The 13,971-nt window shown below is 35.2% G+C and overlaps 2 protein-coding genes across 3 annotated transcripts; both read right to left on the bottom strand.

Moving 5' to 3' along the window:
* Positions 1-2,334: 2,334 nt before the first annotated feature.
* LOC140954645 (uncharacterized) lies at positions 2,335-6,088 on the bottom strand. The gene is made up of 8 exons (XM_073404981.1): positions 5,943-6,088; positions 5,627-5,708; positions 5,427-5,515; positions 5,112-5,193; positions 4,401-4,489; positions 4,094-4,166; positions 3,894-3,982; positions 2,335-3,139 (listed from the first exon to the last, which is right to left on the bottom strand). Exons 1-8 carry the CDS (start codon positions 6,086-6,088, stop codon positions 2,461-2,463), a joined length of 1,329 nt encoding a protein of 442 aa, XP_073261082.1. The 3' UTR covers positions 2,335-2,460.
* Positions 6,089-6,098: 10 nt separating this feature from the next.
* LOC140954626 (uncharacterized) lies at positions 6,099-11,827 on the bottom strand. Of its 2 annotated transcripts, none has more exons than XM_073404873.1 (6): positions 11,569-11,827; positions 11,377-11,465; positions 7,171-7,252; positions 6,971-7,059; positions 6,656-6,737; positions 6,099-6,224 (listed from the first exon to the last, which is right to left on the bottom strand). In XM_073404873.1, exons 1-6 carry the CDS (start codon positions 11,632-11,634, stop codon positions 6,219-6,221), a joined length of 414 nt encoding a protein of 137 aa, XP_073260974.1. In that variant the 5' UTR covers positions 11,635-11,827; the 3' UTR covers positions 6,099-6,218. The 2 variants fall into 2 exon arrangements, with proteins under 2 accessions (XP_073260974.1, XP_073260975.1); XM_073404874.1 differs by having other exon boundaries at positions 7,171-7,249.
* Positions 11,828-13,971: the final 2,144 nt, after the last annotated feature.

Below are 13,971 nucleotides of genomic sequence, written 5' to 3'. Positions count from 1 at the left end.
GGCCTCTGATTTATGCAATTAAGCCCTCAATTGATCAATAAACTTCCAATTTCTTCAATTACGCCCCTGGATCAAACCAAGACAGCCCCCTCTATTTACCCGCGTGTTCCAAATTGGTGCCTGGTTTTGGATTTTCACAATTAAGCCCCCTAATTGGCCATTAAACTTCAATATTTATGCAATTAAGCCCCTGATTTGGCCTAATAAATTCCAAAAAAATATACGTTGGCCCCAGAACTTAAATTTCTCCCAATTAAAACCCAAATTGACTTTAAAATCAATTTTTCTTACACTCAACTCCTCTATAAATTCAAATAAAATCCAATTAAGTCCATAAACGTCCAAATTTGGGCTTTTCTCCTCAAAAAATTCAAATTTTCCTTCTCAACAGGGTTCTCATCCTTCAAGAAAATACTGCCAAAAATCCAATCTCTGTATTTTTTAACCTCCTTGACCAATCTTTCGACCATTTTCTGAGCGCTTATGCCTCTTGTTATTTTTTTCTAACCTTCTTCGGCTATTTATTTATTTTTTGTGGGGACCCAAAAATGGGTTACAACAGTCACGAACATGATCAGGAGGTTGAGCTGATGGCCTGGGCGGCGTCACTGGGAGGAACGGTGGAAGAGTTGGCGACCGGTTGCAGAGGAAGCAAAAGAAGAAGAAAAAAATTAGAGGGGCTGCAGAGAGGAGAGAGAAAGGTTCACGGTTGGTGGAATCTTGTGGTGGATCTGATGGTGTAAAGACTAGTGATGAGGGTGGTGGTGGCTGAAAGCCACGGTGGAGAGAAAAAGAAGAGAGAGGACAGTGCAGGAACCAAAAAGGCTGGTTTTTTTGGCTTACTTTGGACCCTTCTCCCCCCTAGGTCATCAACGGAGCCTCTATTTATAGGTGGTGGAAGAGGGTACTCTCGTCTATACCGGGGTAAAATTTCAACCATTGATTCAGTTGGGAAGGATCCCAACCGTTGGCCTAAAATAGGCATCCTGAGTTGTCAATTCTGTAGAAAAAGCTGCATGAGTGGGCATGTTTAGGCCTGCGCCGGCGCCGATTTGTTGTCATTCAGACTGAACGATTCACATGGGGATGTAGAGTGACTGTAGGGGATCATTTTCGTGCAAGTTTGGTTAAATTTGATGGTCGTTTGATGCATTATATGCACCTGCAAAGTAGGCTACCGAACCAACTTTAACCGGGTAAAAGAAGAAGACAATGAACAGTGACCAGACGACACGTCGTGTGGTCCTCTCTTTTTTCTTTTCTTTTTTTAAATACTCAAAACGGCGCCATTTTGCGTTTGAATATGGATTTTGCCGAAGTTCAATGCAGTTCTCTATCTTTCAATTTGTTTTAATTGAACCCCTAATTGACCCTAAACTTTGGATTTAATGCAATTAAGCCACTGATTAACTTCAATTGAAACCCCAAAGTTACACGCCTATTGCAATCTGGTCCTTGGTCTCGGATTTTGTCAATTTAACCTCTAATTGACCATCAAACTTTCAATTTCTTTAATTGTGCCCCCCGGTTTTTGTCAATTGAAGCCCCATAATTTGCTGCCTGTTGCAGATTGGTCCATGGTCTCGGATTTCTTCAATTTAACCCTTAATTGACCCCAAAACTTCAATTTTCTTGCAATTTGGCCCCCAATTTCAATCAATTAACTTGGTAAAAATTAAATTTGGTCTTTTAAAATTTTAATCTTCTAAATTAAGCTCCCAAACTTAATTTTTCACCAATTAAGCCCCAAATAAAATTAATTTGACCCATTTAAAGTAATATTTAAGTCCTTGCACTTAATTAAATCCTTCAATTGGACCCAAATTAATTCTTAAACGTAATTAAAATTTAATTTGGCCCATGATTAAATCAAATTGGCCTATTAAAAATTTAATTATGTCCTTGGACTTAATTTTTCATTAATTAAGTCCCAAATAAAAATAATTTGACCCATTTAAAGTATAATTTAGTCCTTGCACTTAATTAAATCCTTTAATTGGATCTAAATTAATTCTTAAACATAATTAAAAATTTAATTTGGCCCATGATTAAATCAAATTGGTCTATTAAAAATTTAATTATATCAATGGACTTAATTTTTATGCAAATTCACCCAATAATCATTTAATTTGACCTTGAATTTGCTTTTTTCTCCATTTTTTGGGCATAATGGGGAACAATTAGACCTTGAATTTCCTTCAAAAATTATAGCTTTTTTTTTCTATTTTTGTAGCCCTCGTTGATCTACTTTTTCCACGTTGTCAGCTTTTATTTTATTTTTTTATTTTTATTTTGAAAAAAAAATTGATTTTTGGAGAATAACCTAGAATTGAGTTATGACAATATTTGAGGAAAATTATTATTGATGATAACTAGCCATTTAGTAGATGTAGAGATTCTGTTTATCACTTATCTTCTAGAGATTCCTTCGAGTCAAATAACACATCTTCTAGATATTCCTCACGAAATGCGGCAGCCATTATCATCACCAACATGCTTAGTAGATGTAGAGGCCGAATCGTGAACTGATGTTTTCTGAGCTACGAACTCGTCGAGAGGATCTGGTACTTTCTTAATTATGGACATGTCCGGGGGGGGGTTTCCAGACGCTGAAGTAAACTTGTCAGCTGTAATTACTTCTTGCACTTTGGAGTCGTCGGAAGGGGTATTAGGTGGAGGATCATTAATCCCAGCTGGTATTTCCTGAACTATGGCCTCATGAACCCGTAGACCACCCTTCCAGTTGTTAGTCCACACTTCATACAAGCCAAAATAGAGCATCTCCTTGTCATTTTTAGCGTTTTCAGCACCTTTTTTATTAGTCTGACTCTTCTTCTCACGAGCTTTACTTTCAGATTTTTCATCACTTTCGGAGGAAATTCCACGAGGTTCAACCCGACACTTATCCGGAGGAAATTCCACTACTTCCCCTTTTAATTTTGATAGATCTATTTGTACGCGCGTATATTCTCCCTCCTCTCCTATCCTAGCCATCACATAAACAGGATCTTCCCAGCCAAAGGAATTCTTTTCATTCATGGATAATATGAAGCTAATTTCATACGCCTTCCCTTTGGTAGCAGGCATTGAACCAGTTACATCAAGCCAACACCCTTCTAGCAGCTCTGCAGTACCATCCCTATAGCATGCAAAGAGCAAATTAATAGAATCGTGTTGAGATAAACAAAATAGTCTCTACAAAAACTGCAGCACCACTATTCAGAATCAGCAGATGCACAAAAGGTAGTGACACAGTTCCATCATGATGGTAAACCATTGGTCTCTAGTTTAATATACTCACTCCTAAAATCCAATCCTGGCAAGTAAGGAAATAAATCAAAACTTTTTTTTATGGTCTCGACCAAAAATGAAAGGAAACAACAGGAAGAAACGATAACTAAAAGTATGGCGGGAACTTTGTATATTGGTTTTTTTTATATATATAATGAATACATGCAAGAATATTCACCAAAGATTTTGATTTTAATTTAATGATGTGGAATAATTACCCGGGATTTTATGGATCACATCGACAAACAAAAACGGTTAGTTGTTTCTACTTTTTCCTTCTAAATTTTGGATTTTAGCTTTATTATTTTTCTCGATTAGTTGTTTCCTAGTTATTTGAGGTATTTAAACAAATCTTTTCAGATTTCATGGCACTTTTGTTGAATAAACTATAGACTTCTACAACTTTAGTTGTATTTTTGTCTAGCCTTAAGGTTTTAGACGTGTGTTAAACTCAAACCCATACTTTTCTCTACCTCATTTAATAATTCTAATTTTACTTCTATTAACCAAATACTTGTAACATAACAGCAGATGATGAACCACACCAAAATTTATAACACGTACAACACTTCAACAAGAAAATAGGAATATATTATCCTCACATTTCAGAAATTGTCCAATCTTGACTTTCTTCCTCCAAAATGTTGCTTAAAAGATCCTTTGGTTTAAACGTGTTTTTACCATAAGCGCCCTATAAAACATATCAAACAATAGAATTTTCAAATTGTTATCATGAAACCATCTCATTTGACCCCTGATCATCACGAACCGATAATTAATTACAATTCATTAGTATTCTCACCTGCGTCTCTGGATGCGTCTCTGGATTTTCATTATTTGGAGATGGTTGTTGAGAGTCGCTACTTGCCTTACTGCTGTTAATATTTGTCAAAATCTTCTTAGTATCAAATACCGAAAGGAGTTCTGAATTTAATGCACAACTATTGAAAAGCAAATTAATATTATGAAGCATGTTTTACTCTATTAACAAAATACCAAAATTTGTTATTTCTTATTTTACTTCTAGTAACATAACAGCAGATGATGAACCACATCAAAATTTGTAAAACAAACACTTCAACAAGAAAATAGGTATATATTATCCTCGCCTTTCAGAAATTGTCGAATCTTGACACTCTTCCTCCGAAATGTTGCCTAAATGATCCTTTGGTTTAAACGTGGTTTTACCATCAACGCCCTATAAAACATGTCAAACAATAGAATTTCCAAATTGTTATCATGAAACCATCTCATTTGACCCCTGATCATCACGAACTGATGATTAATTACCAGTCATTAGTATTCTCACCTGTGAGAGGGCCGGTTCTGTATGCGTCTCTGGATTTTCATTATTTGGAGATGGTTGTTGAGAGTCGCTACTTGCCTTACTGCTGTTAATATTTGTCAAAATCTTCTTAGTATCAAATACCGAAAGGAGTTCTGAATTTAATGCACAACTATTGAAAAGCAAATTAATATTATGAAGCATGTTTTACTCTATTAACAAAATACCAAAATTGTTATTTCTTATTTTACTTCTAGTAACATAACAGCAGATGATGAACCACATCAAAATTTGTAAAACAACACTTCAACAAGAAAATAGGTATATATTATCCTCGCCTTTCAGAAATTGTCGAATCTTGACACTCTTCCTCCGAAATGTTGCCTAAATGATCCTTTGGTTTAAACGTGGTTACCATCAACGCCCATAAAACATGTCAAACAATAGAATTTCCAAATTGTTATCATGAAACCATCTCATTTGACCCCTGATCATCACGAACTGATGATTAATTACCAGTCATTAGTATTCTCACCTGTGAGAGGGCCGGTTCTGTATGCGTCTCTGGATTTTCATTATTTGAAGATGGTTGTTGAGAGTCGCTACTTGCCTTACTGCTGTTAATATTTGTCAAAATCTTCTTAGTATCAAATACCGAAAGGAGTTCTGAATTTAATGCACAACTATTGAAAAGCAAATTAATATTATGAAGCATGTTTTACTCTATTAACAAAATACCAAAATTTGTTATTTCTTATTTTACTTCTAGTAACATAACAGCAGATGATGAACCACATCAAAATTTGTAAAACAACACTTCAACAAGAAAATAGGTATATATTATCCTCGCCTTTCAGAAATTGTCGAATCTTGACACTCTTCCTCCGAAATGTTGCCTAAATGATCCTTTGGTTTAAACGTGGTTTTACCATCAACGCCCTATAAAACATGTCAAACAATAGAATTTCCAAATTGTTATCATGAAACCATCTCATTTGACCCCTGATCATCACGAACTGATGATTAATTACCAGTCATTAGTATTCTCACCTGTGAGAGGGCCGGTTCTGTATGCGTCTCTGGATTTTCATTATTTGGAGATGGTTGTTGAGAGTCGCTACTTGCCTTACTGCTGTTAATATTTGTCAAAATCTTCTTAGTATCAAATACCGAAAGGAGTTCTGAATTTAATGCACAACTATTGAAAAGCAAATTAATATTATGAAGCATGTTTTACTCTATTAACAAAATACCAAAATTTGTTATTTCTTATTTTACTTCTAGTAACATAACAGCAGATGATGAACCACATTCAAAATTTGTAAAACAACACTTCAACAAGAAAATAGGTATATATTATCCTCGCCTTTCAGAAATTGTCGAATCTTGACACTCTTCCTCCGAAATGTTGCCTAAATGATCCTTTGGTTTAAACGTGGTTTTACCATCAACGCCCCATAAAAACATGTCAAACAATAGAATTTCCAAATTGTTATCATGAAACCATCTCATTTGACCCTGATCATCACGAACTGATGATTAATTACCAGTCATTAGTATTCTCACCTGTGAGAGGGCCGGTTCTGTATGCGTCTCTGGATTTTCATTATTTGGAGATGGTTGTTGAGAGTCGCTACTTGCCTTACTGCTGTTAATATTTGTCAAAATCTTCTTAGTATCAAAATACCGAAAGGAGTTCTGAATTTAATGCACAACTATTGAAAAGCAAATTAATATTATGAAGCATGTTTTACTCTATTAACAAAATACCAAAATTTGTTATTTCTTATTTTACTTCTAGTAACATAACAGCAGATGATGAACCACATCAAATTTGTAAAACAACACTTCAACAAGAAAATAGGTATATATTATCCTCGCCTTTCAGAAATTGTCGAATCTTGACACTCTTCCTCCGAAATGTTGCCTAAATGATCCTTTGGTTTAAACGTGGTTTTACCATCAACGCCCCATAAAACATGTCAAACAATAGAATTTCAAATTGTTATCATGAAACCATCTCATTTGACCCTGATCATCACGAACTGATGATTAATTACCAGTCATTAGTATTCTCACCTGTGAGAGGGCCGGTTCTGTATGCGTCTCTGGATTTTCATTATTTGAAGATGGTTGTTGAGAGTCGCTACTTGCCTTACTGCTGTTAATATTTGTCAAAATCTTCTTAGTATCAAATACCGAAAGGAGTTCTGAATTTAATGCACAACTATTGAAAAGCAAATTAATATTATGAAGCATGTTTTACTCTATTAACAAAATACCAAAATTTGTTATTTCTTATTTTACTTCTAGTAACATAACAGCAGATGATGAACCACATCAAAATTTGTAAAACAACACTTCAACAAGAAAATAGGTATATATTATCCTCGCCTTTCAGAAATTGTCGAATCTTGACACTCTTCCTCCGAAATGTTGCCTAAATGATCCTTTGGTTTAAACGTGGTTTTACCATCAACGCCCTATAAAACATGTCAAACAATAGAATTTCCAAATTGTTATCATGAAACCATCTCATTTGACCCCTGATCATCACGAACTGATGATTAATTACCAGTCATTAGTATTCTCACCTGTGAGAGGGCCGGTTCTGTATGCGTCTCTGGATTTTCATTATTTGAAGATGGTTGTTGAGAGTCGCTACTTGCCTTACTGCTGTTAATATTTGTCGAAATCTTCTTAGTATCAAATAACGAAAGAAGTTCTGAATTTAATGCACAACTATTGGAAAGCAAATTAATATTATGAAGCATGTTTTACTCTATTAGCAAAATACCAAAATTTGTTATTTCTTATTTTACTTCTAGTAACATAACAACAGATGATGAACCACACCAAAATTTGTAATACAACACTTCAACAAGAATATAGGTATTATATCGCTGATGACAACTACTTTTAGATTATTATATTTTTTGTAGGGAGAGGTTTTATAAGTCAATTGTGTGTTTGTTTTATAATATGTAAAATAATACCATATTATTTCAGTTGTTATGGAAGAAGATTATTCTTGTCAATTAAAAAGAACATAGAGTGAGATTAACAAGTTGTGGAATGGGAATAACAGTATCCTTAATCACAAATTGTAAAGTGAGAAGAGGTAAACTAATGCTAGAATCATGTGAGTTTTGTTGGAATATTGCCAATTATGTTGACATTGTCAAAGAAGGAGGCTTGTTGGTGGCAACCACCAACCTTGACTTTGGTAGCCATCTTTGTTGAAGAAGAGATGAGTTTGGCAGCCACCATTGATGACAAAGGAGCAAGAGGAGCTATCATTGAAGCCTATAAATAGACACCAAGAGTGCAGCACAAAGTGAGAGAGAGAGTCTTGTAGGAGAGCTACAAAAGAGAGAAGAAGAGAGAAAGAAAGAGAAGGGCTGCCACCAGCAGCCCTGCTGCCTTATGCAGCTGCTACCCTATGTAGCAATGAGAGATGGGAGTTGAGTGGATGTGATCCTCCTCCATGTATTGTATTCTTTCTCTATCTCTAATAATATCTATCTCTCTCGTGGATGTAGGCGATTTGCCGAACCATGTTAAATATTGTGTGTCAGTGTGCTTCCCCTCCATTGAGCAATTATCAGTACATCACCGGTCGCCGGATTTCGCCCATCTTTTTTTTTAAAAAAGAAAAAGAAAGAGAAGGGCTGCCACCAGCAGCCCTGCTGCCTTATGCAGCTGCTACCCTATGTAGCAATGAGAGATGGGAGTTGAGTGGATGTGATCCTCCTCCATGTATTGTATTCTTTCTCTATCTCTAATAATATCTATCTCTCCCGTGGATGTAGGCGATTTGCCGAACCACGTTAAATATTGTGTGTCAGTGTGCTTCCCCTCCATTGAGCAATTATCAGTACATCACCGGTCGCCGGATTTCGCCACGTCAAATGGTATCAGAGCTTTTTTGGTTTAAAGTGGTGTTTGATCTTTGCTCAAAAATGAAAGTTGTCAAAATGGTGTTTTGACCATCCCACTATGTAGAGGAGGACGATACGAAGCCACTGGTGAAAACGGCGTCAAAATTGGTCGTCGGACATGGCCGCACTCTCCATCACTCTCCGGCAAGGCGTCTGCCCACGCGCTCAGACGCGCCCCACGCGTCTTCTTCACCCGGATGAGTTGACCCGACCCGAATACAGTATGAACAATAGACATGAACAGTGACGTTATCATGAACAGTGTCATGCAAAGGACGACATCAGCATTATACAAGGATGACATCAGCATACACAGTCAGCAAGCCATTGACTAGTCAACTGACATGTCAGCATAGTGGGACCCACCTGCCATGTCATTAGCCGCGAGCCGAGCCAAGTGGAGCCGAGTGGAGCCGAGCTGAGTTGGAGCCGAGCCGCGAGCCGAGGGATAGGATCCAGTGTAGCTGATCCTACGTGCAACTGGATCTGAGATTGAATCTAAGCCTTTGATCAGGCCAGAATTGTTTTGATCAAATCTTAGCCATCTGAAGTGCGATTTGAACGATTCAAGACATGTTTCCAGCTAATTTAATCATTCCGGATGCAATGGTATGGTCCGAAGCAAGAGGAGAGTTTGGCAGCCACCATTGATGACAAAGGAGCAAGAGGAGCTATCATTGAAGCCTATAAATAGACACCAAGAGTGCAGCACAAAGTGAGAGAGAGAGTCTTGTAGGAGAGCTACAAAATAGAGAAGAAGAGAGAAAGAAAGAGAAGGGCTGCCACCAGCAGCCCTGCTGCCTTATGCAGCTGCTACCCTATGTAGCAATGAGAGATGGGAGTTGAGTGGATGTGATCCTCCTCCATGTATTGTATTCTTTCTCTATCTCTAATAATATCTATCTCTCCCGTGGATGTAGGCGATTTGCCGAACCACGTTAAATATTGTGTGTCAGTGTGCTTCCCCTCCATTGAGCAATTATCAGTACATCACCGGTCGCCGGATTTCGCCACATCAAGTTTTTCTTATTTATTTATGTTAAACAATGCCCTGTTAATTACAAAACAATCAATTACTATGAACCATGAATATGTTCTCAAGAGAAGTTCATATTCAAGACTTCACTATAATTTAAGGCCAGTTATAGATACAATTTTTCTTTATTAAGTTCAGGTCAAAAAGTATAGGGATCAATTAGTAAGAGAAAACGTGAGATGTTTACTTTTTATTAAGGTAAAGGGAGAGATTTAATCCACAAAATGTATCTCCCAAGTTTTGAGAATGCTCCTTTTTCAGCAAGAAACTATCATGTATTTGGCAGCGAATAATGAAAACAATAAATCCATGCAAAAGTTTTAAGAAATAAAACTAGATTTGTAGTCCAAAATGACGAGTATGTTCACTTTTAAAATGATATGTTGTTGGGAGATTCATTGCTGAAAAATAGACAACTGAGACTATACAAATTGTCTCCTGGGAAGCTAGTGACAATTTTGAACCTGAGTTCATGGTATAATGGATTTTGGACTTGGCAGTTAGGTTGGCAAAGAGAGTTAAGGGCTTTTGAGCTTGATCAAGTTTCTTCCCTGCAAAAGTCTCTTAAACGAGATTTCAATTGTTTTCAATGGAATCCAAATGCTAAAATCTAGAATATTGGAAGTGATGGGAGATTTTTAGTTAAATCTTGCAGTACACTAGTTGATGGCTCTTTTACATCAAACATATGGGATTCTGCAGATCCCCCAAAGATTCAGACATTTTTATGGTTAGCTGTGTAGAACAGATTATGTTCCTTTCTTTTAGCAGATGGTTACTTCCAATTGATCAATATATCTTCTTGTTCTTTTTGAGCGAATGTTCTGGAGAATTCAGACCATTTGTCACTTTAATGCAATTTTGCTTGGAAGTTTTGGTCAAAAGTCATCTCTTGGTGTGTCCCGAAGACTTTCTACTTTTTCAATGGCATACAATGGCTAATGGAAAATTTCAAAGGAAAGCGTGGAATCTTCTCTTTTTTGGTGTTGCGTATTTTGTTAACCAGGAATAATTAGATTTTCAAGGAAATTCAACCTGAAGCATGTTTTACTTTAACATGGCGTCGATTGTCTGCCTGGTTGAGAAATGTGACTTAAACTTTAGTTACACAGGTAATGACTTCACTAGAAGTTCAGACGATATCTAAATGTGGACGAATACCAACAGTAAGCCAATTAAAGTCATGCAAATTGATAATCCTCTTAAATACTAAATTTTCACATCGCCCTTATATGGCTGGCTGACCTTTCGACATAGAAATGAATAATGGACCTCATTCCAACAAAAAATATACTGATTAATAAACGGTGTTGAAACCACTGCAAACAAGCATGCTAATAGAAACTGCTAATAAAAATATAGAAGCATATTCTTACCCACTCTAAAAATCTTCTGTGAGGGACTTTCTATCTTAGAGGAGAAGCTGGAAATTAAACACTGATCCTTTTGATGAAGCATAAAGTTAAGGTAAGAAGTACTGTTGTTCTTTGATAAACCAGGCCAATATCTTGAGGTTTAACCCTTTTTTCAATGTTTTATTTTGTTTCAGTTTACCCTGTGAGACTTGAAATGAGTCCATTTTCAATCCCTAAGGTTTGAATCCCAGAAAGAAAACATTTAGTCCTAAGATTTGACAGAAAGAAAGTTCTATCAAATAATTTGACGAGAATTAATATTTTATTTTCAGTTATATATCAAAATAAGATTAATTATATGCAAAGCGAAAGTTTAATTATTTGAACTGCATCTTGAGGTCACCGAGAAAATAAAGAACTAAATATAAATTAAATCATTTGTTCATAAAGGAAGGCGCATATTCTCACTCTTTAGACCCTCTCCTGATTAGCTTTTTCAGCTTGGAGGGGATGCTGGGAAACGATGATCCTGTACCTTCAGCACCATTTGAAACATCCTAAACAAGGGAAAAAAAATCCAAATTGTCAAATCATTTAAACATTTCATTTGCTTCCCCTGATCATTACGAACTGATACCGTAGAAGAAATAGTATTCTGACCTGTGGAGGCGATGCTTTGGAGCCTTTGGAAGCCCCTTGGTTAGAACTCTGGGAAGGAAAACTCATGATGCTAAGGAAAGAGTTTCAAGGAACTAGCTAGGTGGTACAAAGTTCAAACAATGATGGGAGCTATGTTGTTTTTGAGTATCTATAATTAATTTCCACGATCTAATATTCTAAACCCAAATCCATGTATGGTCCCGAAATTCACCTCACTGTTTTTAAAATCTCTCTCCTTCCTAAAAATAACCGTCTGCTAGTATTTTCTTATGATAAAAACCTTTTTCGATCAACTTTCGTTTATCAAATGAATTCAAATCCACATTTTAAAATTATGCATTTAAAAAAAAAAAAAAATGTTTTCATATCACCTCATCTAAGATTCTAATCTTTAAATAATATATAATAGGATGCATGTGTTCACGAGCTCCGCGCACGATGTGATACACTTTTATGTATGTATGTATGTATGTATAAATAATAGATTAAGAGGTTTCTATGGAAAGATTATTTGGAAGAACTACGATCATATATTGCAGATTGTGGAAATTCAACTTTGATGCGTATAGAACCTGAGATTGCAAAGATTTTAGCATGTGTTTTGTGAAGGAAATAGTCCTGTTGATTATTTGGCAAAATCAGGTGCAAAAATGAGTGGGTCTCTTCATGTCTGGCATCCTTATCCCATCGCTGTTTTTTTTTTATCTTTTTATTTCTGCCCTGTACCAAAATGAATTTTCAAGATGTTTGAAAGTATGTTAATTGTTATTTTTTTAAATTATTTTTTATTCAAAAATGTTTTAAAATAATATTTTTTTAATTTATTTTTGATATTAATGTATAAAAAATAATTCAAAAAACACTAAAAAGATTAATTTAAATTTTTTTTTTTCAAATTTTAACCAAAAACATGTTGAAATTCATCGTTAAACAAACATTTTTAAAACACAGCATCTACCATATTCTAAGCCTTTAAACAATTTTATTAATTCTAACCGTCCTCGTTATTTTCAAAGATATGATATAAAACTTAATCCTGATAGGACCGATAACAATCTGTTTTCTAAAACAAAAACCAAGTGGTTGGTTTTGACATGGTCGCTTGCCCTTGTGTTTTAGTCAATTTATAAAAATAATTAACTTAATAGCCTTATGTGGGGGGAGTGATGAAGCAAACTTTCAGGCATATTGATAATGGGTTAAAAACGAAAGTTGAATTCTGCAAGATCGAATCTTGTGCTGTGTTGTTTCCCAGTAGCTCAACGGTGGAGCCAGTAGGCTTTATGGAGCGCTTCAAATTCGATGTGACCTTAAAAAAGTAAAAAATGAAAAAAAAAATAATCAAAACAAAAATTATAATATTAATATAAGAAAAGAAGGGAAGGAATAATAAATAAATAAATCTTTGTTCGAGATCGAGAAATTCATTTGCTCAAAAAAATTCATCACCGTGAGAAATATAATCCAAATCCACCACCGACAAGCCTGTAACTCATCCCAAGTCCCATCTCCTATTGTCCCTAATGGAGCGGAAAATATTGAACAAATGGGGTAATGAGCACACAAACGGCGAATTGACTTTAGCGGCAAAATTGTTTTTTCGCGGAATAGCTTAGATTTTAATGTTGTAATTGTAAATAATAAAGTTCAATTACGAAAAGATTAGAATATTTCATTATATATGTTGCTTTTTTTTTTCCCCCAATAGCAGATGAATTAGAAGGACTTTTTAAGATTTTTTTTCCCTTCAATTTCTCAATAAAACCCTATTACAATGGGTATTTTTAAACAATGTTCTCGCTTCTCCGTTAATTATTAATAAAGACTAAAACCAAAGTCAAGCTATTAATTATTAATCTAAGAAGTTGTCACTATCCAGGAATAGTGAATGAAAATAATAATAATAATAAAAAAAAAGACTAAAACCAAAGTCAAGCTATTAATGGAGATTTCAAGTAAGAGCTGCACGTGTATTCTCGAAAACACATTATATAAAATAATTAGTTGTTAAACCGCGCGGTGTAGCGTTTCTCATATATAAGACTGTTGTAAAAAAATAATACCATTAACATTACCATAAAATCAATAAATACAAACAGAAATATCGAGAGAATATTTTTATCGGTAAATTTTCAAGAGATTTTACTGATAGAAATATTCTCTCGGTATATACTGAGAGAATTACAGTGAAAAAAAATTACATTTGATAAACTATGAATACTGTTCATTATGTCAATTACAAAAGGAACAACCAACGGAATTTTTCGTCGGTATTTTTCCGAGAGCTCCAAAACTATTCACTTCCCAATTGCACTGTTAATTATTGTTCTTTACGGACAAAATCACCAATGAATTGAAAAGTCATCAGTGTTATTTGACAGTTTTCTGAAAAAAATCAATTGA

This window comes from Populus alba, chromosome 15, assembly GCF_005239225.2.
Source record: "Populus alba chromosome 15, ASM523922v2, whole genome shotgun sequence".
Taxonomy (NCBI): domain Eukaryota; kingdom Viridiplantae; phylum Streptophyta; class Magnoliopsida; order Malpighiales; family Salicaceae; genus Populus; species Populus alba.
The sequence above is the reverse complement of the archived record's forward strand: the minus strand, read 5'-3'. Positions and strand labels throughout refer to the sequence as shown.